This window comes from Fusarium poae, chromosome 2, assembly GCF_019609905.1.
Source record: "Fusarium poae strain DAOMC 252244 chromosome 2, whole genome shotgun sequence".
Classification (NCBI taxonomy): Eukaryota; Fungi; Ascomycota; class Sordariomycetes; order Hypocreales; family Nectriaceae; genus Fusarium; species Fusarium poae.
In genome coordinates this window covers 7,484,420-7,510,589 of record NC_058400.1, presented here as the reverse complement: position 1 = coordinate 7,510,589, position 26,170 = coordinate 7,484,420, and the positions used below count along the sequence as shown (strand labels likewise).

General features: G+C 49.0%; 7 protein-coding genes across 7 annotated transcripts; 5 read left to right on the top strand and 2 right to left on the bottom strand.

The window, feature by feature from the left end:
• Nucleotides 1-1,872: 1,872 nt before the first annotated feature.
• FPOAC1_006563 (uncharacterized protein) lies at nt 1,873-2,405 on the top strand (the record flags this gene model as incomplete). Its single annotated transcript, XM_044851039.1, has 2 exons — nt 1,873-1,966; nt 2,032-2,405. The coding sequence occupies 2 exons, from the start codon at nt 1,873-1,875 to the stop codon at nt 2,403-2,405; spliced, it is 468 nt and encodes a 155-aa protein (XP_044709751.1).
• Nucleotides 2,406-3,081: 676 nt separating this feature from the next.
• On the top strand, nt 3,082-4,285 carry FPOAC1_006562 (uncharacterized protein; the record flags this gene model as incomplete). The annotated part of the gene is made up of 4 exons (XM_044851038.1): nt 3,082-3,111; nt 3,160-3,299; nt 3,381-4,050; nt 4,112-4,285. The coding sequence occupies 4 exons, from the start codon at nt 3,082-3,084 to the stop codon at nt 4,283-4,285; spliced, it is 1,014 nt and encodes a 337-aa protein (XP_044709750.1).
• A 362-nt stretch (nt 4,286-4,647) lies between these two features.
• FPOAC1_006561 (uncharacterized protein) lies at nt 4,648-7,370 on the bottom strand (the record flags this gene model as incomplete). Its single annotated transcript, XM_044851037.1, has 2 exons — nt 4,648-4,994; nt 5,045-7,370. 2 exons carry the CDS (start codon nt 7,368-7,370, stop codon nt 4,648-4,650), a joined length of 2,673 nt encoding a protein of 890 aa, XP_044709749.1.
• A 472-nt stretch (nt 7,371-7,842) lies between these two features.
• On the top strand, nt 7,843-8,715 carry FPOAC1_006560 (uncharacterized protein; the record flags this gene model as incomplete). Its single annotated transcript, XM_044851036.1, has 4 exons — nt 7,843-7,848; nt 7,914-8,189; nt 8,249-8,506; nt 8,563-8,715. The coding sequence occupies 4 exons, from the start codon at nt 7,843-7,845 to the stop codon at nt 8,713-8,715; spliced, it is 693 nt and encodes a 230-aa protein (XP_044709748.1).
• Nucleotides 8,716-10,837: 2,122 nt separating this feature from the next.
• FPOAC1_006559 (uncharacterized protein) lies at nt 10,838-12,618 on the top strand (the record flags this gene model as incomplete). Its single annotated transcript, XM_044851035.1, has 2 exons — nt 10,838-12,076; nt 12,124-12,618. 2 exons carry the CDS (start codon nt 10,838-10,840, stop codon nt 12,616-12,618), a joined length of 1,734 nt encoding a protein of 577 aa, XP_044709747.1.
• A 2,504-nt stretch (nt 12,619-15,122) lies between these two features.
• On the top strand, nt 15,123-18,950 carry FPOAC1_006558 (uncharacterized protein; the record flags this gene model as incomplete). Its single annotated transcript, XM_044851034.1, has 4 exons — nt 15,123-15,196; nt 15,256-15,443; nt 15,539-18,850; nt 18,904-18,950. The coding sequence occupies 4 exons, from the start codon at nt 15,123-15,125 to the stop codon at nt 18,948-18,950; spliced, it is 3,621 nt and encodes a 1,206-aa protein (XP_044709746.1).
• Nucleotides 18,951-20,237: 1,287 nt separating this feature from the next.
• On the bottom strand, nt 20,238-23,433 carry FPOAC1_006557 (uncharacterized protein; the record flags this gene model as incomplete). Its single annotated transcript, XM_044851033.1, has 4 exons — nt 20,238-20,599; nt 20,654-22,443; nt 22,495-22,764; nt 22,820-23,433. 4 exons carry the CDS (start codon nt 23,431-23,433, stop codon nt 20,238-20,240), a joined length of 3,036 nt encoding a protein of 1,011 aa, XP_044709745.1.
• Between the last annotated feature and the right edge of the window lie 2,737 nt (nt 23,434-26,170).

Below are 26,170 nucleotides of genomic sequence, written 5' to 3'. Positions count from 1 at the left end.
CCCGGATCACAGAGCTTGTCTAGATACCGACGGCCAAAGCTCTTTCTTCATAGCTTTGATACGTCTCCTATACCGATTCGCTAGTGTTGTACTGTCATAGTACCAAATGCTTGTCACTAGAGATCTGGATGTCGTCCCTGATCTTCTGAGGCTTGGTCAGGTACCCAATCGCCAGTCAATGTCTATCATCCAATCGGCGTTTTAGCCCCTGTCGCTCCTCTCCTCAATAGCGACTATCACAACCTCGACCAATACACAAAGTTACACCAACAGCATCACACGGCATTCTTTGGTAATTTGTGTGAGATTCCGTGGAGATCACGAGGCTCGTGTCTGTACGATTGGCCTCTAACGCCTCGTAATCCAAAACCCTTGTGTAAATTAAATCCGGCATACTTTTACCGCCTCGTCATGTCAAACCAGCAGGTTTGTTGATGTCGCAAAGTATACGTAACCTCCCTGCATCTCAATGCTTCCAGACGGGCTGAGAATAGGTCACGATGCCAGATGTTTAATTGCCAATGGTTTAGTCAATTGACGAGCTCCATCAGAGGTCGGTCATGTGTTGTGCCCCCTCGGAACAGGGGACTACACATATTACGTACTAGTCTCTCTGCTTATAGGATATCGCTACCAACATCTCATAGAGTTTTGAGGCTCGGTTCAAGCTGAACTCAACAAGATAATTTTAGCATCTTGGGTATTTTCGAACTCCCAGGGCATTGTGCATTTTACTATGTGGCATTCGACTTCTTTCTTTTTGTTTTTGGACCTCCCATGGATTTCGTCTTCAACCTCATGAAAGAGGAACTGGTATAACTGAACTAAGCAGGTACGGTACTCCAAGGAGCCCAGAAACTCACCACCAAGTCGCAAAGATGCTTATATGGCTCGATCCTTGAGCTTAATCTGTTATCTACAGACTAGGTCACATCGAAATCGGCGCCGCGTATCGGAAGCGAAAGCTTTTCTCGAAAAACACACAACGAGAGAGCTTGTGGGATTGCCACAGGTTACGTCTGGTTTCTATACGCTCTCTCTAACCTTATGCTGGCCCTCATTTTTTGAACTTCAACTGAAATGATGGATATTTATGCAGTCGTGAGCCTCTAAATAGGGTAACCTGGACGATATAATGCTATCCCGCTGCTGAAGCCTATCCTACTGGTCTCTAGACAGTTGTGACTCTCACGCGGATGGTCATGAGATATGAGCGGCTCTCAGAGTATATTTGCCCTTCGCAGATGACCACATGATGAATTTCTCATTTGTATTCTGCAAGTCAAATACCGGTAGTTGAGGAGGTCTGGTTAAGATTCTCGTTAATAAGCTACCCTGCCATCATGATTGGTGAGGCCACGGAAAGCGAGATCATTCACTTGCATATAAGTACTTGACAGGTTTCCTTTCGAATTTTGCGTATATTATGTTCAAAAGAAACTGCCCGAATATGTCGAATACTGCTACAGTAACATGCATTTCCTACTTTTGAATTGTAAGACTTTTAAGAAATCACGAGTCCATGGTCATGATGTAAGAAGAGCACGTGACGACGTCCGATAATCAATTTTCGGCTAAACCGGGGATGTGAGCACTGAAGCTTGGGGCGGCCAACGTCCAAGAAAAAAATCGTGACGCACGTCAACACCCGCAACCAGTCATCAAGAGAATTGCATTTCGCTTTACGACTCTTTAACAAAGTCGCGAATCCCAGTCAAGCTAAAATTATAGCATCGACGGATTTCTTCAGTTTCAAAAGGCTCAAGGTATTATATCTTGGCGGCTCCTTCACACAACAAAGCCCCTCGACAGGCTCTTCGATATCTTGAATAACCTTTCTTTCCAACACATCCCACATTCCAATTATTCAAAATGGTTACCCTTACTGAGGTCGAAGACGAGCACTTCCAGCACGGCCAGGCTGGTCCCGAGATTGAGGAGGACGACGAGGATTACTCGGATACTGGTAAAATCTAACCCCGCGCTTTGAAATCGCACCTGCGGTATCGCACATACTAACTGGATCTGCAGATTCCGAGATTTCCAACGAATCCGAGTACGACCCTTCAGACGAGACCCTCGCTGAGCGACTATATGCGCTGCGCGATATCGTACCTCCCACCACTCGCTCTTGGATTTCCGGCAAGGCCAGCTCTGTTAGCAGCGCCGCCTGGAGTGTTCTTTCATTCAGCGGTAAGGGTGCTTGGGTGATCACCACCTCTGCCCTCTTCTTCGGTGTTCCTTTCGCCCTGTCTTTCGCCGAGGACCAGCAACTCACTGCCATGGAGCAAGAGTACAGCATGCGACAAAGCGGTAGCGAGCTTCTGACCGCTGGCACCGAGCAGAGCACCGCCGATCAGGTCGGCGCAGCTCTCGAAAGCAAGCCCGCCCAGCCTTCTCTGTAAACCATCATCTTGGTGTCAAATATTCGACAAAAACCTCGACCTTATGTTTCTGGGTATAGGGGAGATTTAGACGGCGCGCCTTTTATTGCCGAGCGCAGTCGTTGTTGGACCGCATAAAATGAAATACGGCCTTTCAAGTGTACAATATCTATTCACGGCGTAAACAGCCGACCGAAGCCCCATGACGGATGCAATTGGGCTAAATCGGGAGGAGCGAGAAGCGTAACGCATCCATGGCGCATGGTCACTGGTGTAAAGTATATGGCGGGGTTGGTAATGACTGCGATCTCATCTCCAGGAAAGGCGGTTTCACATGTATTTTGTCTCTTAGAGATGTATCATTGATGATTTATGTGTGAGCTTTTTTCAAGCTATGAACTGTTCCTTGTCCCAGCCGTTATTGTTTCACTCATTCATCGATGTGGTTGTACTATTATAATTGATGTATGGTAGAAATCAATGTTTGAGCTATCGAGTTAAAGCAATACAGTCTTGTCCAAGCAAATGTTACAAGTTGGAGGATGGTGTTACTTTTTCAACAAGGTTCAGGGTAGGAGATTTCGTTGGTGTTACTCCGCCGATCCTTGGACTGTATCTTAGCCCAGGCACCACCATCTTGTGTATTGTAAGACTGTATATCCAGCTGTCTGCCGACAAAGAAAAAGAACCGAAAAAGATGGACTACATCAAATTGCCAAAAATTGAGGTTAGACAATCCTCTTGTCATATATTGCAATACTAAACAGAGCTTTAGCTCCATGCACATTTGACCGGAAGTATCTCACGTCAAGCTCTCCACGAAATATGGCTTCGCAGGAAAGAGACAGGCGACACGAATCTGGATGATCCCTTAGATGTCGTGCCAGAAGGTAAACATGACTATAACTTGCAAACGTAAGAACCGTCACTCAGTCGCCAATTCTATGGGAAGTTCACACTTGGCTTATAAACCACTAACAACACCTCAACGCATAGCTTCTTCCCACTCTTCAGCAGTTACATATACAACCTCATCACTGACGAGGAATCTGTTCGTTACACTACAAAGTCTGTTCTAACTGATTTTCTCAACGATGGCGTATGCTATCTCGAACTTCGAACGACACCCCGCAGCACCCCTCAACTCTCAGCAGAGCAGTACATCGCAACTCTTGTAGACACAATCTCATCATTCGAGTCCGAAAACTACCAGCTACACACCCGTCTCATTCTGTCCATTGACCGGAGACACACCCCTGAACAGGCAGCTTCTACACTCGAGCTTGCCCTGAAATATCGCAGTCAAGGAGTTGTCGGCCTCGACCTCTGTGGTGACCCAACAGCTCGGCCCAATGGCAACATAAGTGTCTTCACACCTGTGTTCCAAGAGGCGAATACGAAAGGATTGGGTATCACTGTGCATTTTGCCGAAGCTGAAGCCAGCGGCTCCAAGGAGGAGTTGAGCACACTTCTATCGTGGGAGCCGGGCCGTCTAGGCCATGTGATCTGGGAGGACGAGGATACGAAGAAAGAGATTGCGAGAAGAGGATTATGCTTAGAGCTATGTCTGAGTTGTAATGTTAAGGCTGACATGGTCCTTGGCGGGTTCGAAGGGCATCACTTTGGTCACTGGAGAGGAATCGAGGGACCAAAGATCTCAATCAGTGTAAGTTTCCAGATACTGTCTCGACTTCTTAAACATGAAAATGAGCTAACAATAAAGACAGACTGACGATGTTGGTGTGTTCGGAAGCCCGTTGTCCAATGAGTACAGGCTCGTTGCGCAGCACTTTGGCCTAGATCGCCAAGCTATATGCGAGTTGGCGAGACAGCCCATTGACGGCATCTTTGGAGGCGATCAGGAGAAGGAAAGACTGCGGCGTCTTATGTGGACACGATAAAGTGGCATTGGCAAGTTTGGAAAGTTTATGATAATTGGAATTGGTGGTATCAAAGTTGTCTTAAAATACAGATTGTTGTACAAGTTTTTTATTATATTGGATGTTTTGTTTTTCTTGGTAGTAGAATGGACGAAGCATCAATAGTCAATTCTTACTGGAGCGCTAACAAGGTATGAGGAGAGAAGTTGACATCAAACCCAAATCAGGAGCAACTCATTTTCTTTCATCAGGCATAACACATGCAATCGATCGTTCCCAATTCAACGCCGTACTTTTTGGTGTGTTTTTTCATCTTGGTCTGAAGCGCTGACCCCAGCCGTATACGTCCGCATTGTGTTCCTTCGGGTATACATACCTCGTCATCAGTGCATGCCGGGCGGTGGGGTCTCGAGATCTACAGCCTCAACCTTGACGCGCTGATCATCACTTTGGCGGACAAGGTTCAGGAAGTAACGAGAAGCACGCTCGCTCTCACCCTTGACCTTGACAGTCTCTTCACGCTTTGCACTCAGGTCCTTGAGGCTTTGGTCGAGGCCGACTCGAAGGTTGTCAGCAGGAATACGAAGGACCTTGCGAACAGACGAGGAGATGCGGGCAGCGTTGGTGTGAACATAATCCATCTCAGCCAGCTGAGTAGAGATCTTGGTGGCGAGACGAGGGGGCAGAGAATTGGGAATTTGCTGTAGAACATAGGCCGAGGCAGCAACAGCTATAAATGATTAGTAAATTTGTAATTGACCATGATTATAATTCACTTACCAGCCACGAGAATACCAGGGATGATAAGCTGGCGTAAGTTCTCGTTGCTCAGAATTCGAGTTGCTGTAACGGCCTGGTCCATCCATGTGTTCATTCCAATCATCCGGGGAACCACTGCGCCAGCGACTGTCAGAGCCATACCGGTACCAGCGAACTTCTCCTGTCGCTGCAGTAGCGTTGTCCAGTCGACAAAATCGGTCATCTCTGTGGGAATATCGACCTGGCGAGCAAGGGCATCGCGCTTGCGGCGGAACATGACATCAGGCCGGAACTGGAGGTTTTGGAACTCATCGCCCACATGCAGGATACCCAGCTGCTTGATAGCATTGACACCATAGACTGTCTTGTTGCGACCATACTCTTCACAGTTCGCCACTGAATCGGCGATGCGGGAGAGCATGGCTTCTTTGAGATCCTCGGCATATTGGAAGGCGCTCCAAATACCTGGATAAGGTACGTCGTAATGGCTGCTTCCAGAGTGAAGAATGGCAGAGTTGAGAGTGTTGCGAGTGTAATCGTAAACTTCCTTGCATGTATCTTCGACATTGGCGTCCACTTTATCGCTGACCTCGGAACGTGCCCTTCGACTGGATTCCAACTGAGGCTCAAGCTCCTTAAGTTCCTTAGTCACTCGATCCAACTCTGACTGAGCAACCTCCTGGTTGACCGTCGCAAGGGTGTTGACGTCGTTCAAGATGTTGAGGAGGTAGGTTCGAGCTGGTGCGAGCTTGGACCGTGCGCGTTTCTCGAGCACAAATCTCCTCAGGGATTGTTCAAGAGCCTCGAAATCTCGTACTTTGTCAAGATCCTTACCCTTACCCTTGTCATCACCATCTCCGGGGTCTCCAGAACCTCCGCTCGAGCTTCCGCCACCACTAGGGCCGCCTGGAGGTGATGGTCCGACAGGGATAGCATTGCTCGAAACAAAGTGTACGAGTTCCGAGTTTTCCTTGTGTGTTCTGGGACTCAGTCCAGCAACCTGGTCCAGCACCATCTTCTCACATCGCTTCTTGTCTCGGATAACATCGAATCCATTGACAACAATGAAGATGTAAGCCTTTTCGGCCGCAGCAGCCCAAATAAATTCCTTGGCAGACTGTGTAAAGTGATTGGCAGCGGAGACCACGAAAACAACTACATCAATTTCTTCCTGTCGAGCAAAGATAGCTGTTGTCTTGGTTGTGTCGGAGTTGAGGCCAGGAGCGTCAATCAAAGCAATGTCCACCACGCCGTTGTTCAACAGGGATTCGTCGATGCTTCGGCTGTCCTTGACATAGATTTTACATTGGGTATATGTCTCATTGTCAATGACAATATTTTCCAGTTCCTTCAGGGAAAACACATCATAAGTTGATTCATCATTTCGATCGTAGATAGCATCCTTGTGCACAGCGTGCACCTCTTCCACACCCGAATTCTCTCTTGCGTCAAGTACCTCACAGAAGATAGCAGTGCAAGGCTGCTGATCCTCAGGTAGGACCTTACGACGCAACAGAGCATTGCAGAAGGTCGACTTGCCGGCATTAAGATCACCGGTGATAAGAACCTTACTGGCGGTATCCTCAATTCGTTCGCGGAGGGCAACAAGATGCTTGATGCTGGTGCTAATCTTTCCATCAAGTAGTGCCGCAATCGAACTCTTTTCAAGTGAGTGGACAAGCTCAGTCTGGTGAAGAGCACCAAGCTTGAGATCCAACTTCAATACGGAAAACTCTTGGGCGATCTGGGGTGACACAAGTCGTGGTTCGGGTGTCGATCGATTCTCGGCGGCTCGGCTCGATTCGGCAGAATTATCTTCAACAGTAGTCATAGAACGTTTCAATGCAGGATGAGGCAAAGATGGGATGCCGTCCATACCCGTGTGCGAATGGGCAAGACCAGGTCGAGGGACTTCGGAGGAGTCGCGGCGTGCTCGCTGGACCGAGGGGTAATGGGCGGGCCATGATGTGTTCATCTCTCGGAGATTGTCGAGAAGTTCGAGTACCTTGTTGATAGAGCGGCCGAGAGTTGCGCGATGGGCATTATACCACATCTGGTGAACGGCACCTGACGCAGGCCGGTCATGATGCATAGACATGTCGAATGTTGAAGGGGAAGCCATGGAACGCTGCGTATCGCCAGCTACACTTCCACCATAGCCAGAGTCGATGTCGAGCATGTTCTGGAGGCGGGCAGCATGTTCGGATGCCATACCATTGCCGACGGTCATATATTGAACACGGGAAGAATCGGCGTTTGGCGCATTGGCATGATCACCATCTGAATCTGTTTCTTGTTGCATTCGGGCTTTGCCCTTACCGTTACCGCTGAAGTAGTCTTGACTCATGTTGAAGGGGCGAGTTTCAGATCGAGCGGCATATTTCGAGGAAAGACCAGGAGGAGGAAATATGTTTGAATCTGTAATGTTACGTGACGATGGCGGTCGGGTGTCGAGAAAGAGGCGAACAACTCAGTCAACGATGGCTCCACTTCTGCATGATTTTTGCTACGTACCGATGTCCGATTTGATTGGCGACGGTGCGCGGACCACGCGGGCTCTTATCTTATCCTGGTCTCAACTTAGGTTGGCCCCAGACTTGTCCGATTACGTAGAGAGACCTAGTTTCCGACGACGACAAGGCCAGGTCAATCCATATCACGCATCTTGGCTTGGTTTTTTTTCCCCCTGCTGCCTCGCGACTACTGCAGCCTATTTACTCTATTACTTCAAAGGCCTCCTTCTTCCTCACGATAAACCGACGTTCTTCTTCGACAGCCCCATCGTCTTTCACCGATCCACGACAACTGCCCCGCTCACTATGAATGTAAGAGCAGCGGTGTCGCGCAACCGCATAGCGCGCTCATGATGGCTAATTCGCTCAATGCATAGATCCTGGAATGGGCATTTGGGAAGCGCATGACGCCTGCGGAGCGTCTGCGCAAGAACCAACGCATGCTCGACAAGGCCATTCGCGAACTTGACCAGACGAGAGTAAAGCTGGAGAAGCAAGAAAAGACCCTTATCCAACAAATCAAAACAAGCGCCAAAAATGGACAAATGGGAGCTTGCAAGATTCAAGCCAAAGATTTAGTTCGCACGAGACGATACGTCGAGAAGTTTTACAGCATGCGCAGTCAACTACAAAAGATTTCACTGCGTCTCCAGGTATTTGATAATTGCCTCTGGAACACAGGCAGGACGAAGGCTGATTGGCAATACTATAGACATACAGAACGAACGAAGATATGATGCAAGCTATGAAGGGTGCCACCCGGGCTTTGGGAAGCATGAACAAGCAGATGAACCTTCCCCAACTCCAGCGAATCGCCATGGAATTTGAGCGCGAAAACGACATAATGGATCAGCGATCAGAGGTCATGGACGATGTGTTTGACGACGCCATGGATGTAGGAGTCGAGGAAGAGGGTGATGAGGTGGTAGAGCAAGTTCTGGAAGAGATTGGTGTTGATTTTAACCAAGCGGTAAGCCGAGGACCCCTTTTACACTTTGCGATGCCTGTTGCTGACTCTTATCATAGCTTGGCGAAACTCCTACCGCATTAGGAACTGCAGCTGTTCCGGAGGGCAGAATTGCTCAAGCAGTAGGCGGCGGCGGCGGAGGTGGTGGTGGTGGCGGCGGTGACCCCGTCGATGATGATCTCCAAGCAAGATTGGACAGTCTGCGGAAATAGATGAGCGACAGGCGATTATTGGCGTTTTGTTTAAACATGTCAAACCGATTGTGCCAGGTGAACTGCTCGTTTATCAACTAGTCGGATCACAGCAAGGTGACAGACTTGATAGACAGCTTGTCTATGGCAATGGAAGAAATTGGCGACTTCGTGGCGCTACGTCTGCCGGGGTGCATTGGTGTCCGGAGCACTGTATTTTGATTCTTAACTTTTGGACCTTTTTTGTGGTTCACAGAAAGCGATTCGCCGTTTTGCGATTCTATTTGGGAGATCATTGGCTGGTTGAATGTTTCATGGTAACTACCTACTAACCTACCTACTAATGTATCATAACAAGGTACCATTGGGTTAGACGAAACTTACACTGAGCTTGGTGTAAGCTTCCTTTGTCATGCGGGCCGTTGCGGAATCTGTATTTTGTTTGGGTTAATGTTAGTCAATGCGAAATACACCTTGCACAGAATTGCATAAGGCCGAGCGGCTGTTCTACAACAAAGGCATCACGCTCATGCATTGATAGAGTCCACTCTCTCAGCGTGTTAGCAAACGAACACCTACTAATATCGGATAGGACGATAATCACTTAGGCATCAGCTTTGACGGCAGCTTCGGAGTTCCACGTGTACAGCCAGATACGACCATAGAGCCTGGTCTCATGAGATTGTGATAAACCAAGTCCGATCTTTTCAGCGGATTGTATCTGTACTCTGCAAGAATATGTATTCTACTCTCCGGATATCCCGGGCACTGCTATTCGATTAGGTTATGCACTATGAATATAATGTATCATTTGCTTTGGTTCTCACCATTGGTAGGTAGGTAAGTAAGTAATCGATATATATGCATTCAAGTAGTAGCAGAATGCCAAGACCTAAAGCAAAGGATATAGAAAATAAACAGCATTAGAGCGGGTCCAATATAGCATCTTGACTAATGTTTTTTTTTTACCTGAACCAAGTCATGTCAAGTTTTCCGTGCCGTCTCCTGGAGTTGACTTGTCCTGAAGATCAAATCCTATCCCACCCGGTGATCATGGATCCTCGTCCCCAAAGCGCTAAGCTGCGCGCTCACCAGCCAGTGAACGTCACTAAAGCGATGATACGTCAGTGGCCAACAACCAGTGACGGTCACAGTCTGGGACCAACTAAGCGCAAGGTCCCCGCCCCCACTCGCCCTGGCTTCCATTTGATCAGGGTATCCGTTTGCTTCACTCAGCTAGCCCCAGGTTACTTTACTTGCCCAACTGATGGAACGTCTCAACCAACTCTTCATCAACTACGACACGACTCTGCACTTACCCGTCTTGTATTAAGCCACAACTTGACCCATCTCTGGTTGCTTTTTCTGCAGGGCATCCTTTTCTTTCCTCTGAGCATTTCCTAGCTCGTCTTGTTTCCGTCCAAATACCCTCCCCTAGGTAGGTAAGTTCAGTCTTCATCATCGGTACGTTGAATCACTATCCCCGCCAATGCAGTCATTCCATGTGGCGTATACGTCACGTTTCTTTGGCCTACGATACATAAGCTATGAAGCATTGCGCATCTATGTATCCCATATGAGCTTGGTTGTTGTTTCATTTCACCTACAACCCTGCTGTACGTGAGCTGAGACGCCTCGGATGTGTCATCTTACAGCCCGTACCTACACTGAAGTGAAGACAGCTGGAAGCAAGCTTATCGGCGATTCGCGCGCTTAGCTACATCATCGATATCTGTCCATCTTGCATCACAATCCCCATATGCTCAATATCCTCTTCCTTCTTCATCCGTTGATGCTTGGCAGCATAAAGTCAAGTTTAGATCTAAGTTCTCTAACTCTTCCAGGCCATCCTTGCGCCAACGAATCATAGACGCCAAGCTGGTTTCGACCAGCACCCCGCCTCCTACGTTTTCCACAACGATACACTTTCCAACTGCTACCGCAACGGCTCGCGTGTAGTCACCATACACAACTTAAGACTCCCAAGGACGATATAAACACATCCGATATTCAACGGCATAACTCGTGCTGGTAACTTCATTCGTCTGTGCCACTCCACCTAGCTTTACTTTAATCCTACCACAAGCTGGCGAGCAACAAGCGTCGCAGTCTCTCCTCGACCGGAGGAAGTCTGCTGGATAGAATGTTTGGCGGCAGTTCCAACAACTCAGCGGGCAACAAATCCGAGAGCGATTCGAAATCCGACAAATCTCCTTCTCCCGAGCCCGGCTCAGGCCTTAGTGCCCCTGCTCCCATCAAGACAACTGATCAGGCCGCGAGCGGTGAAAAACGTAGTGGAAATGGCAGCCCTCCAACTCGCCAGGACGTCGGCGGACCGAGCGACAAGAAGCGCAGAAGTAGTAGTGTCAGTAGTCGGGCCAGCAGTCTCCTGGCCTCTGCGAAGAACTCGCTCAACTTCTCTTCCCAGAGCAGTCGCAGCGGAGGCTCTGAAGTGAGCTCGCAGACATCTCTTCAGAAACTTGGCAAGCAGGATCCTGCCCTTGCAGTTCCTCAGGGCCAACATAATAATTCTGCCGGCGACTCCATGCCCGGACCCAAATCTACATTTCGTGTTGGCGTTTGGGAAGATAGGAACAAGAAATGCCGCCGAACTATGGAAGACACCCATGCTTTCCTGTACAATTTTGTGCAGACCCCAGCTTTGAACGATGCGTCAGCAAAGGACAAACCGGAAGGTGATGACTTGGTCAGTTCTGATATGGTTGAGTCAGACAATGGCTACTTTGCTATCTTTGACGGACATGCTGGTACATTTGCTGCCGATTGGTGTGGTAAAAAACTACATATTATCCTCGAGGATATCATACGCAAGAACCCTAATGCTCTCATTCCTGAAGTTTTAGACCAGGCCTTTACAGCCGCCGATGCGCAGCTTGAAAAACTTCCGCTGAAGAACAGCGGTTGCACCGCGGCTGTCGCAGTATTGCGCTGGGAGGACCGGGCCTCAAACGATCGATCCGCCATCAAATCTGCCAAACCAGAAGAACCTATTGAAATGGACAAGGCTAGCGATGGTGTATCCAACGAAGAGGCGACCAAGGCTATAAATTCAAAGGGCAAGGGTAGCGGACGGCAGCGCGTACTATACACCGCGAACGTTGGCGATGCCCGTATCATCCTCTGCCGAGGTGGAAAGGCTCTACGACTCTCTTACGACCACAAAGGTAGCGACGAGGTCGAAGGCAAACGCATTGCCGCTGCCGGCGGGTTGATCCTCAATAATCGTGTCAATGGCGTACTGGCCGTGACCCGTGCCCTCGGCGATGCTTATATGAAGAAGCTCGTTACGGGCCATCCTTATACCACTGAGACGATCATTCAGCCCGATAGTGACGAGTTCATTATTATTGCTTGTGACGGAGTAAGTTGTGACCCAAATTACAAAGGTCAACAAGCTAACCATTCTAGATCTGGGATGTATGTAGTGACCAGGAAGCCGTTGACCTTGTCCGCAATGTGGAGGACCCCATATCAGCCTCAAAGCAACTTGTCGACTATGCGCTGAACCGCTTCAGCACCGATAACTTGTCTTGTATGGTCGTTCGGCTTGATCAGAACAAGGAAGCCGCGGTAGAAGCGGAAGGCGCAGCGTCACAGGTCAGTGAGGCAGACAAGATTGTCAGCGAGACTAAACAAAAAATTGCAGACGGTACAGCGCCCGCCGTCGGTGTATCAGCATCCAGTAGCGCGCCCCAATCCGACCCTCCTATAGCTGTCCAGGAGGGCAGTTTCGTGCCGACTTCCCTGGATGACATAGTGACGGAAGAACCGCCCCATGTTGCAAATCCTGAGTCGGACGACGTGCCTATACTGAACAAGGCAGCCGTTTTGGAGGCTCGGAAAGACAAGCCAGCAGAAGAAAAGCCGGTTGAAGAAAAGGAGAAACCTCCTGGGCAGGAATAATTCATGGATAAGAAATCAAACATAAGGCATTATAAACACAAGCCAAGTTAGTTTTTTATGGTCTCAGAGCAAAATGACTATTGAGCATGTGAGGATTGAATATGGACGCAGTGGTTTATTGAGTGTTCTTTGACATGACGCTGCCTACTTTACTCCTTACACTACGAGCTGCAAGATGAGGATTAACATGTTATGCGAGCGAGGACGCTCTTGGGGGATTGGTCTCACGGCTCACATGCAAAGCTGAAAGAGCCTGGGCAGTGTTGTAGGTTAGGTAGTTTCTGAGTTAGCTGAGCAACGTCGTAATTACACGATGAAGAGCATGGCATATTCTTTAATGTGAAGGTGTTTTCCTGCATGAAAAAGGAATATGATTACGCCTCGAAAGAACATCGATGGTATTAGATACACTTAGTACGAGTGCCAAGCTGGCGAAGTTCTTAATAAAACCCGGCAACCTCTAAAGATCTGCGGACAATGTACGGATATGTTTCGACAGAAGCCAGAGCCAAAGATTTGTGCCAGGATCTTGGTAGGCTTTTACCACGTTACTGTTCCTTGCAGCTTCGACAGGAGCTTCTATGCTTCTAGCCAGGCAGTATGTAGCAGAAATTAAGACTGAATCGCTAGTCTACTCCCAGGCCCCATAACGTTGATTGCAAATTACAACATCATCCACTACACTGCAGAGCGAACATTTGAACTGTAATTGAGACCGGCCAGGCAATTTCCTTGGATTAACTGTCGTACAATCGAGATGAGTTTTGGGGGGAATGGCGTGCAGCCAGACTCAAGGTTATTTAGGCAGTGTATCGGTATCGGTATCGGTATCGCCGTTTTAGACTGATGCCTTATTTTGCTTGTTTCTTTGCTAGCTACTACATACCCCTGGTTAGCCATATGATGATGTCTTACTTAGGCTGAAACACTTCCGGGTCGCCAATGCAGGAACAAGAATGAATCAACCTCAAAAGCTGGGTTGCTAGTCCACAGTGGAGAAGCCGGAGCGGGAAAGGAGCTTGGGTTCTAGGAGGTGCTCGGTCACTCGAGTGGCTGGAACTGGAACTCTAACTTACATAGGTAGGTAGACAGTAGTTTATGTCGGTGCTATGTATATCTTGCAAGGTGGGACGAGAATGATTTTGAATTGTGCGAGTCATCTAATAGGCAGTGAATGATCTCTATGCACCTAACAAAGCTGAAAGTGCATGCATGTTTTGCTTGTCTGAAGCAAGGGGGAGAAAGGCCGCCTTGGCCGGATAGTCATTTCGTCTAGCTGAATAATATCTCTCATCGTCTACTTTGAGGCTTCAAGTTTCTATCTCCTTACATACCTAGCTAGACCTATTGATCCTTGTGATTATGCGCGACATATATGTATGATAGACAGAAACACAGACACCTCACTTGTCGTACTGTAGTAACTTGACGGCTTCGCCTGTGCTTGTGTGCTGGTTCGTTCTAGATGTCTTGAAATTGGCCCAACCCCAAAATGGGACAAGACGCTATCCATCTTTCATTCCAGCACAAAACCACCTGTCTGGTTGGCGCGTGATTTACACTTTTGACAAGACATCATTATCGAGTAGTTGGTATTTTAGTCACGTCAGTGACGGCTTATAAGAAGAGACTAGCCAGCTTTTGTCGTTTGCTGCTGAGATTCTTTCCACTGTAGAGTTGCTCTTCTTGTTTGTGTCTCGAACCCATGCCGCCATAGTAGGCATAGGCTAATATAAGCAGTTGCTGGCCATTCCCGATCTGGTTTTGTTACCACCAGGTTTCATCAATTGATCAGTGACTATTATTGATCGGCATAAACGGGGTCGACAACGACGGGCTGCTCCATTCTTCAAACAAACATTCCTCCTTTCTTCTTCTTGAAGATTAACGTATAAACTTCCCCAGAGATTGATTGATATCTGATTCACTGCCGCTTGCCCTTGATTGCACAACCTGACGAATTGGCCGGTACTTGTTCAAGAGCAAACGAAACAAATCTTGCCATCCTAGTTAATCTTGTCATCAATCCATGGTTACGATATTAACCCATGTAGGTTGGCAGTTCTGCCCCTGAAATCTGGTGCTGCCGCCCCTTGACCCGCATTGGAAAACCCACCAGACAATCCATCCCACCCGTTAGTTACGCTTCCTCTCGACAGGAAGAGAAAGACCCCGAAATATATTGGACTGGTCTAGCTCTACTACTCTACTCGACTGATTTGGTAGATTCCCCCGTCTTTCGGGAGAGCTTCATTTCTCTTTCTTTCCCTTTTGGTTTCGTCTTCGGTCTCTGGCTCTGTCTCGATCGATATCGATTCTTGATTTTGTCGGTCGATCTGCAGCTCATCTGCCTATCTCTTCCTTTCACTCATTGTTTCTTTAATTGGTATTTCTTCTTTTGTTTCCATATGCCTTTGGTGCAAACCTAGGCCTTCAGCTCCCACTTCCTAATTTTCTAACCCCCTCACCTCTTTACTTCTCAACCTGGTGGCGATCGAGACGTCATGTCGTTGAATGGCTTGGACGACCCAAAGGTCCAGGAAGCCTACGAGGCTGCTGTCGCTGAAGCTGGAGGATGGTATGACAAAAAAATCTAGGCTGATTGGCAATCAATGGTGAACTAATTTTCGTTTTCAGGTTCCTCCTCAAGTACGCGAGTCGCGATGAAGTCGAATTGCTGGGTCGTGGCTCAGGCGGCGTCGTCGAGGTGCGCAACAACGTCACCGAATACGAAGATACCAGCCCTCTGTACGGTTTCTTGAGATACAGAAGGAGGAACGTATTAATCAAGTACCTGCCTGAGGATTGCTCCCGTCTTATTCAAGGTTCGTACTGGTACCCCTCCTTTCCTGCTCATGCTCTTCTTTGTCCCCAGTGTGCGAGCTCGTGAGCAGTGTGCTGACTTGTTGTCGAAATATAGCCAGGGTAGCCGTTCACTTTAATGCCGTTTGCGATCGATTCTCCCCATACGATACCATCTTTGAAATCACCGACGCCAAGGAGCTCAGAGATACTAGGCTGTCGGCAGCTTGTTCTTTGCATGCCGCTTCGGGTTCGACTTCATCGTCTACAAGCTCATTGCGCCGAAGACGATTGATGGAGATTGCGGAGGAGGAAGAGGACGAGCAACAGCAGCGCGCCACCAAACGCCAGTCAGTTGCCGAGAACGACAATGACGGCGAGGTTCGGCCAAAAACAGCCAAGACAAGCCACGAACCTGCTCTTCTTACAGAACCAGTTACCTTGAACTCAGAACTTGCTGAATCTCCAGAGGAAAGTAAATTCACCGACGCGTCAACCTCGGAAGTACCCAACTTTGTCGGTGCTGACGACAGACCTGATTCATCTGGTGACCCGGAAGCTCTTCCACGATTGTCATCACAATCAGGTCGACCGGATCTGTATCCGTACTCATACAATTACGGCAAGCCAAAGGTCAAGCTTGGCCCCCGGCCATCGCTTGAAACAAACGGCCGGCCTCGTACTGCGGGTTCATATCGTCCTGTGTCGCAGATGCCTTCTGGTTTTAAGCTGTTTGGCAAAGGCTCCAAAAAGGAGAAGAACAAGGACGATACTGCAACTACCGAGGATACTCCTGCCGAGGACAAGGACACACCGCCTGTGCAGGGCGAACTGCAGATCATCGATACAGAAATCAACCGACCCACGACAAGTTCTGGAGTTTCGATTTCTGGTTCCGCCATCTTACCTGCGCCACCGCCTGCGAAACCCACAATTTCACCCGAGAAGGCAAGATTAATGAAGGCCATGAAGCTCCGAGAAAAGAAGAAAAAAGATATGGCGGTCGAGGCTGACGTCTCGTCACCGCCTGTCGAATTTCCCGGACCCAGTGAAGGTGGATCATCTACGGATCGCGCTGAAGACAACGAAAACCAACACGACCCCGACTCGAATCAGTCGTTGATGTCGAACGTCGACTCAGGAATTGGTCTTGATGGTTCTTCGGCCTCTATGAATGCTGACCAGGCGTCTGATCTTGCGCGAACCGATTCTCACCCCGACAGCCCCGTCATTGCATCGTCCGAACCCGAAATGTCCACGAAGGCCTCTTCTCTTTCTGAATCGACCGACGACACTCTGCACCCAAAAGACGAGGATACACACAATCAGGATCAAGATGAGAAGGCTGACACCAAGGAAACCTCAGCAGAGAGTAAAAATGAGAAACTTGCCGTTGCAGCAGTTGCGCCGGCCAGCGATGCTTTGCCATCTAAGGATGAGGAGCAGCTCGAGGACGTGCCCCTCGACCCCGTACCCGACGCTGATACCAGCATCCCGGAAAAGCCAGCAAACGCGCCTGCAAGCGACAATCAATCTACAACCGACGGTGTCTCAGGCGCGCCTGAGACTACCGAGGGGTCGGCCAATCTCGACAAAACTGACGAGCCTCTATCCCCTACGACTTCTGCCCTGAAAATCCCCAAATCTAAGTTCTCGACACAGGATTTACGGTCAGCAGCGAACCCGACCCCGTCATCATTCTCCAACTCTCCCCATCGAGAAATCGAAGAGGACAAACCAACCATTATCGCTCAAGAAGTTGCGGAGAAGGAAGATGACAACGAAGAAGAAGTTGATGCGTCAGAAACAAAGCAACAAAAACGCAAAGCAAACATCGACCCGATCAAAACACATCTCACAGAAGATAAAGACCCTCTATCTGACGACGAGGAGGACCTGATGGACGAGCTACACGTTGCGACTCTTCACGAGGCGAAGCCTATGACTGTTGCTAAGAGTCCAGTCACCCCTGTGTTCCCTAGTCCAACCAAGAGTGAACGATCTCCTATTATTTCCCGAACTGTCTCGAATCCTGTGCACGGCAAGCTTCTCGCCCCCGGCGATGTCACCACAAGCTCGGCACGATCTGTCAGCTCTGGAGGAGCGGCTTATCTGCACAAGATTGCTCAGCAGCCAGGCGGCCCTACCCTCAGTAGAAAGGGTACGGTGGGATCGAGTATTTCACAGCGCATCAAAGCACTCGAAAAGCTTTCGGCCAGCACTGGCGAGACTCTAAGCCCCGCCCCTACTGCTTCCGCTCGGGAGAGACCATCTTCGGCGTTTTTCTCTGTGCGCAAAAGTCGAGAGCCATCTCGATCTCCATCCGTGGTAGACCGCACTAGCTCCATCAACCGTTCAAACCTTCGAACACCCCCATCGCGATCTGGCGAACGCGATGAGTCGCCCGATAGATCCAGGCAGACACGCAGAGGACGCTCAACATCGGTGGCTAGTCGCTTGTCCGTGTTTGAAGCGAACCCTTCCGAAAACGATGGCTCCCCTGGCTCAGAGTCAATCTCGGTTACTGCCAGAATAGTCCGCGATCCCAGCCAGAACGCAGCCAGATCGCTTGAACCTGCTAAAGATCCATCTGAATTTAACCCCGTGGAACTTCAGGAGTCACCTTTGTTGGTAGATCACCAAAAGGCATCGCCTGTCTGGTCCCCTCCTACCTTTCAACCACCAAAGGAGACTATAGTCGAACGTCGGATGTCAAAGGACGACAACGGAGACAAGGAGGATCAATCAAGGCGGTCTTCACTCAGTGTGGTTAGAGACTTTATCAATGACCGTCGCAAATCCCTCACATCTCCTTCCTCTGATGTCCTTCCCAAGGGTTCTCAATCTCCATCTCGCCCACCCTCGACACACCAGGGTAAACGGCTGTCAATTAGCAGCCGCCGATCATCATTCAGCCGCGAGAGAGAAAACGTGCTTTCTCCTTCTGCTACCACCGAGAGCTCCATATCCGGTGATGAGACGAAGCCCAGTGGCGAGAAGATGAAATCCCGAGCTGGTCGATTTATGCGCCGCCTCTCATCTCTTTCCAGCTCTCGTGGTAAGACCACACCACCAACTGTTCTCTCACCAACCGTGCAAGAGGAGCAAATCCGCCCTGCGACAAGTGGACCCCCATCCATCATCTCGTTTATGGGAGATGTTAATGTGCAGTTTCCTGATAACTTGCTCTGGAAACGACGCAATATGTGCCTGGACTCTCAGGGCTTTCTTATCCTGAGTGCACTCCCATCTCAGAGCAGTCGCACTGCTCAGGGCACCAAACGCTACCACCTGAGCGACTTCCGAGCACCATACATTCCCGATGTCGAGGTTCAAGAGCTCCCTAACAGCGTGGTATTGGACCTTGTCGACGGCAGCAGTGTACAGCTTGCATGCATGGACCGTACCGGGCAGGTCGGCATCCTTCACAGTAAGTTCTTCTAATACACACAGACCGAAGTAATATACTGACAGCCAATGCAGCTCTCCAAGAAGCCCATGCCAAACATGCGACACCGTTCGCGTTGTAGAGGGTGGTTTGGAGCCCTACTGAAACGACTGGGTTGAGCCCAAGATGTCGTTAAAAGCAAACCAATGCTCTTCGATTCGTTGATTCCACCATTTCCTGTATACGGCATCATTGTTTGCTCTCGCCATACACCGTCCCAAGTCTCGCTCTACGTTAACGGCCTTACGACATCTTACTTATCAACATCTTCGTCCAATAGTATATACTACTGGCTTAGGTGTCTAATACACCATCGGATGCCCCGGTTCTTCGACCACTTCACCGATCACAAACCGGTCATACATATTCCCTTTTAAACACATCACCCACAAGGCTTCATATAATTTTCTACTTGTCTTCTACTCACATGTAAATTATGTACGCATGATACCACAACCCCTTCCTCTCATCTGTGTAGCCCCGACGGCTTTCTTCTTCTTCTTTTTGTACTTTCTTCTTTTTCACTTTCTACATACAAGCCCTGTTTGTTTGTTTGTTTGTTCTTCCTTATTCTATCTATAGCTAGCCTTGTTTCGTTATTAACACACACCAAACTGTCACTTCCCATCAGAGGATGCATACCAATGTTAAGGGGGAGAACACAGTTGGATAGGCAGTGTACGATATTTCACTATTTATTAGGGATGGCGAAAAGGAAGCTGGTTGAAAACGGACCAGATCGAGGTAGAAAGAAAAACTATTTATCCTAGATCCATCATCTGATACTCCGTGATATGCATAGCGTGACAATCCAACCAAGTGTTTACACGTACTGGTATTGCAAAAGGCCTTCAACAAGAGTGTTCTCAAAGCTTTCGTATTTTTATAGTACTTTTCTGTTCTTTCGTATCATCATAATGAATCCGCCATTGTCGACCCTGCAGACTATGCAACTGAACTTCAACTCCAAATCCGAACTAGTGATGATGTTTCCTTATCGCCCTCCAAGTAGAAGCTAGTATGCAACGAACGCCCCTCACATATTATGTTATTGTTTGCTATGGGTTTTCACCATTCGACAGGTTCTTTTTACTGATACTACCGTAATAAGTATGCAGCAGTACTCACATTGTGCCGCCATTGTTGTTTCCAATAATGCTGCATTGACGCTTAGACAGTCCCTATCCTGTTGCAGTAGTTGTCTTCGTGCGTGTTTGACAGTGGCTTCCCACCTTCGATCACCCTGTAAGCCACGAAAGCAATATAACAGATAGCCGTCACTCGAGGTCAACATGTCGGTCGTAGATGTTGATAAATATATGCAACCGAAGACTTTGAACAAAATAGGTGATGAAAAGACCAAGGAAGTTTAAACGTGGCTCGTCGGAGGGCCGGAAGAAGGATCTAATCCGGGGAACTGAGAGGGATCCATGGCCATGTACTCAAGGAGATCGAGGCCACCGACGTTAACGCCCTCAGGACCCATGGCAACGGAAGGGTTCTCAACATTCTGGAAGAAGGCCGGCCCGGGGGGCAGATACCACATCTCGTTGCCTTGATGGTTCCAGTCTTCGAAGAGGCTGACATCCATATTGGCGACAGCGTTGTCTACGACTGTAGGTGTCGATGGACCAAGGGGACCCTGACCGGGGTAGGGGAAGTTTTGTGCCGATAGATCGAACGGTGTTGCTGAGATGTTGTTGGCCTCATGGGTAGCAGCTTGAACTGGGGCTAGATTGATTCCGTCAGTATTTGTGTGGTCTTTTATGTGCGAGGATGGCTTACCATTGCCATTAAGACCGTCCCTAAGTCTCTGAGCGTGGCCTCCAACCCAGTTGGGGTTGTCTTCTCCGTTTGGAGCCAGATTTTTACCGTTATGCGCCTGTCCATCTGGAGCGGGGCTCTGTCCGCGGCCTGAAGCCTGTTGCATAGTGGGAGCCTGGATGAAACGGTTACGGAGGCGGCTCGTAAGAGACTCGAGAAGGTCTGCAAAACGAATTCCCAGGTGAACATCATCTACAACGCAGTTTCGAAGTGCTTCGACGGTTGCATCCATCAACTCAATGCTCATCCTCACGTCTGACCGTGGAGCACCGAGAGCAAAGGTCTTGAGCAAGAACATAGCACCACTGATGATACGGAAATATGTTCGTACGGGAGCATGCTTCAAGTAATCGCCTGGCAACAGACCTTCGACTACCGTGCGGAGCAGGTTCCGACTTCCTTCCACCACTTCGCGGATGTATTCCTGATCGTGCGCAGTGAAGCCACCGAGTTGACCAAGGGGAAGCTTCCCATAGTTTATCATGGTCTGGGGCGACAATTGCGGGTGTCCCCCATTGACAGCTGCTGCCCCATGATGTCCAGAGTGAGCAGTTGCTCCAGCTTGGGCCTGGTTGGTACATCGCTCGACGACTGCTTGCAGTGAAAGGGAGTTGATATAAATGCGCACGTATTGATACTCGATCGTCAGAATATGTCGAATGAACTCAGGAAGTCGAAACAATTCGAATTCTCTCCACCAGTCGCGCAAAATAGGCTCGAACTCTTTAAGAATGCTGATATACTTGCCGTTTTGAATGATTTGTGTCGTATGCTTTCGGGAACGGAAGATCTTTTCGTTGCCCATTTCCATAGCGTTACTGATGCCGGCCCAGCAATGAATGATTTGATCATCCAGTTCCAGGTCAGGCACATAGTTGAAATTATTGCCAACTGACGAGGGATTCGTGCCTGGGGTGGTCCCGTCGCCTGTGTTGGGTCGGAATCGAGCAAGGGCAGGATCGCTTCTCCGGAGGTGAGCTGGAGCCATGTTGGTCCAGCCGAGACGGCCAGCGAGTTGAGTGGTATAGATGAGCAACAATCGCTTGATGCGGAAGGCTCTTTGACGATACGATTCCTCCTGGTATTCAGGTCGAGTAATAGCATCGTCTCGAAGCAACTCATCAATGTCATCAAAGACACCCAGTTCATATGCAAGACCGTTCGCAGTGCTGAGCAGCATCCAGCACATGCGATCACTCCTCCACGCCGGCTCGAGCCAGCTCTCAATCCTCTTGCCACCAAAACCAGGACCCAAGGTTTTACTCGGATCCTCGTCAGCAGCGGTGATGGCTTGAAAGGCGGCTTCCATAGGCAAAACTAATTCATCGGTTGCCTCGGTAGGTGGGAAGTGCAGTGCACGAGGGTGCCATTCGGTCAGGATCATTAAAGACTCGATAGTTCCGAGTGTCCGTAGACTGCCCTTGCGCAATCCCCGCCAGGGCGCTGTGCTGCTTGTTTGAGACTCGTCGAAAATGGCACTGGTGCTAGGCGGAACACAAAAACCACCACCAAAGGCTTCTTGTCCCCATAAACATCGCTCTATCATGCCACGGAGATACATCCATAGTTGCTCATGAATTGCATGGGATCGGCAATGGCCACCGGTACCAGGCATTTGACGATATCGCGAGGCAATCGTCAGAAGAGTGACAGTTAGGATAGGCTCCTCATAGAGCAACGTGACATGCGACGCGGGGTTACTAAATGTCGGCGGCGATATGGGCGTCAAGGGAGATAGATATTTGTAGTAACTATAAAGGTTAGAACGTCGATTTTATAGCTGAGGACAATGCCATTCTTACTAGTCAATATACTCGATAGCCTCAAGGGCTGTGAACCAACCGGCGCGGACAAATCGAAAGCGTTGCCATGCCTTGATGGCTTCAGCATACCCAGGCTGGGAACTGAGTTCGGGTCGTGAGAGCTCAGGGTCGATAGGCTGCTCTGTTTTGGGCGGTCTAGAGGTCGATCTGGGAACATAACCGTAAGGGCCAGTGTCCACGGGTGGGGGCCGAGGAGCCGTTGGACGAGCAGATGAAGTGCTCTCTCTGCGTTCGCGTTCAACGGCAGGACTGTTGAGTACAGTGTTAGCTTCTGGACTATCAAAGATGAAGTCTGGAGACATACCTGTCCGTGGCCGCTTTGTAAAGCAGATCTAGGGCATCCTGCGGACCAAACACGCCCCGCCGCATAACAGTTTGAGCCTCGATATTTTCCAGTGTCTGGTTGGCATCGCCTTCAACTCCCCATTCACTGTTCCTTCCGCGACCTATTCTGCTGCCGTCGGGACGACGTAACGGTTGAGCTTGGCCATGTGAGCCTCCAGGAGTCAACGGTGCATTACTATAAGATCGGCGTTCGATGAACGGTGGAGGGCTGTCGTTGGCATTGACCCTTTTACGACCATTCCTGATGATGTACTCATCCTGGTCGCTGCCATCGTCATCTGTCTTGCGCTTGCGACGAGTAGCACTGAAGAAGCATTCTTTACTCTCTCGGCGACAGCGCACACAAGGAGGGTCATGGGGATTGTCGACACTGCCGAGATCGCATCGCACTTTGCGCCGACGGCAGGGAATGCAAGCCTGATAAACACGCTTGTGCTGAGGACCTTGGTTTGCGTTCCCAGTTGACTGCCCAGGAGTTTGTTGCGCAGAACCTTGCGCAGCGTTGTTGATTGAGGCTGCAGGACTCGAGTCGGAGGCTCCGGAGGTCGGTTGATTAGCACCGTACGGGGCCATTGCCAATGTCTGACAAGATTCGGAGGGGAGATTCGTTAACGGAGTCGGCGATAGAAATTGAACGGCGCGGGGAGAGGTTTGGAACGGCTCGGCGTCGACGTCAAAACGTCGCCGTTGCCGTGTTCGGAAACGGACAAGCTCAGCTAAGAGCTGACGAGGCTCAAATCTGACGCGACGGAGATAAGAAAAAAAGATATATAAGGCTGATAGGATATGATGTCGCGTTTCGGTTTGCGGCGGTTCGGGGAGGGAATGTGAAGAGAGCGCGGGCCGAAGAGAAGCGGACTGGGGGGGATAAAGGACCTTTTTGGAGTTCTCCTCCAGGTGCAATGAACCAAGAGACCGGGCGCAAGGGTTTTGACTCGGAGTGCCCTGTGCGTGATTGTTATAAACTAGTACGTACCCTGGTTGATATGATAAAGAATGAGTGGAAGAATATGAATGGATCCGTTCCATCGAGGTTGGTACATAACTACTCGATGCGGGGGGAGAAGGAGGGATCACCTACTAACACGACCTAGTAACATTAACTCAGACTTAGCCCGAGGACAAGACTCGACCGGAAGTGGCCAGTGCCAGTGCCAGTGCAGGGTCAATTCATAGGCGATCTTCAAAAGGGTAACTAAATTGTCAAATGAGAGGTGAGAACTGACAAGAATCATGGGGTAAAGAATCTTTCTTTCTTGTCGTTTCCTGGGGGAGGAGCTAGACTAACTAACTACAGCACGGCCATGTCTACATATTCTATTCTGGGGGGTGAAACATGCAGCAAATGTACATCAGTAAACATGATAGGTTGGAGCAAGCCTGCAAGGTCACGAGTCTCGTTTCTCTTTTTCTGTTCCCCTTTGTCTAACAACTTCAACACGTTGTTGCGAACAAATCAAGATGAACGAATTTGGGAGGCGTAGTACACACCAACATGTATCAGGTGACGACTTGTCAATGTGATACCTTAGTCTACGTATTAGAAAGCAAACCTTCTCATCTCTATGAGCTTCGTTAGCTTATACGCCAAGAGATTTTTGATGGGAATGTATACCTCTTGACATTCGTGACCTTCCTAATCAATGGATATTCCCCCGTTCCATTGATCTAAAAGACAGAGCTTTCAGAGTTTTCAATGGCACGGTGAAAGGTCTAGAAGGATAGAACAAAAGAACCCAGCAAGCCAAAAGTTCGCGTTATCCCGAGACGGGCAACTCGATAATCAACGTCGAGCCTCATTGGCTCGCCCAGAGTTTGCTATCGTTTTGCTGCAAAACCGCTGCAAGCGATCGAGAAACCAGGGGTCAGGTTCCAATCTCATGCAGCCATCAAAGACTCAATGATAGTTAGTTACAGACTACATACGTTTCTGATATGATGTGCCTTATGAAAAGAATACTCCAAACCATCTTGCCTGGATGGGCGTTTATACTTGAGAGCAAGACTAATCATGTTTCTTGTGCATAGATACCTAGGTAGCTATCCAGATAGCACCCATCCATCTAATAATAACAAAGGCTTCTGTTATCAACATCTACACCGTATTAATCCAAGATGACCTTGATCATCAAGTTCGCTTCGCGATAATATGCATCAGCTCCGCCCCTCCCGTACTTATCGCACAACCAACCAATCGCCAAGTTGAGGCGCATGTCACGTTGACGACGCCTCCAACTTCTCAGGGTTTGACATACGTGTCGGTCCATCAGACTTTTCCAATATCTAGATAGGTAGTCTACCTGCGCATCTGGTAGAGTGGCTAGAACAAGAAGGATATGAAGAAAATGCAGCCTCAAGTTATCCCTGCTGTGCATTGGCATCCATACTCTACTATGTCCTTTGCGTCTTCTTGGCTCTTTGAAATCCCCCGACACCCCGCAATGTATAAGGATACCCTTACTTTCATTTTATTCGTCAATGGCAACCTGTCATGGTGTCGATGCTTTACACACTCCTTTCTCAATGTAGCTGTTAGATCGATCTTTGCTCGGTGACATATAAATCTCTGCCCCCCAAGAACTCCAGCATAGAAAATAGCCGGAGGATTGTTCCGGGGCAACCAACTCGACAGTTGAATGCCTCGGTATTTACAAATGATAAACTTCCTCGTATGCAGGCGACGCCCTATTCAACGTCATAATGTAACTTACATGTAAACATCCAAACCACTGGGAGAATCCTTGCAACACTACCAGCCATGCGTACGTAACAACAATGCAGTCCAGCGGAGAGCAACTCCTCGCTTCCTTATCTTCAGCCTCCACTATATCCATCTGCCGAGCATCCCGTGCTCTGACCAAGCAGGTAGTCAGGTCTCCGCTCACTTTCAAGCACAAGGTGATACCTTGATACTGTCACTGCATCTCACAGATGACGGCACTAACAGACAGCACAATACTTTCGATGGTGCTATGACTGAAGAACTTGATGGCAAGAAGGAAACTGGTTTCATTGTTTGTAGCTTCTCAGTATCAGTTTTAAGAAATTAGGTTCCAAAAACATGGCTCATCATCAGTTTCTTACTTCTATTAAGCTGGCTTCGATTGAGACATTCAAGCACGCATAAAAGACATGACAGCGACTTCAGGGTCGTATGTAGATCCAAGGCATAAATGTCCGTCAACTAAGCTCATATATGGAGAAAGCAGCCGGCATCCGGGAGCAGCAGGCCTGGTGCTCCCGCTCGAACTACACAACTACTTAAGCAAGACATTCGGTCACATCCGCCAGGGAAGACGGTACTCTTTCA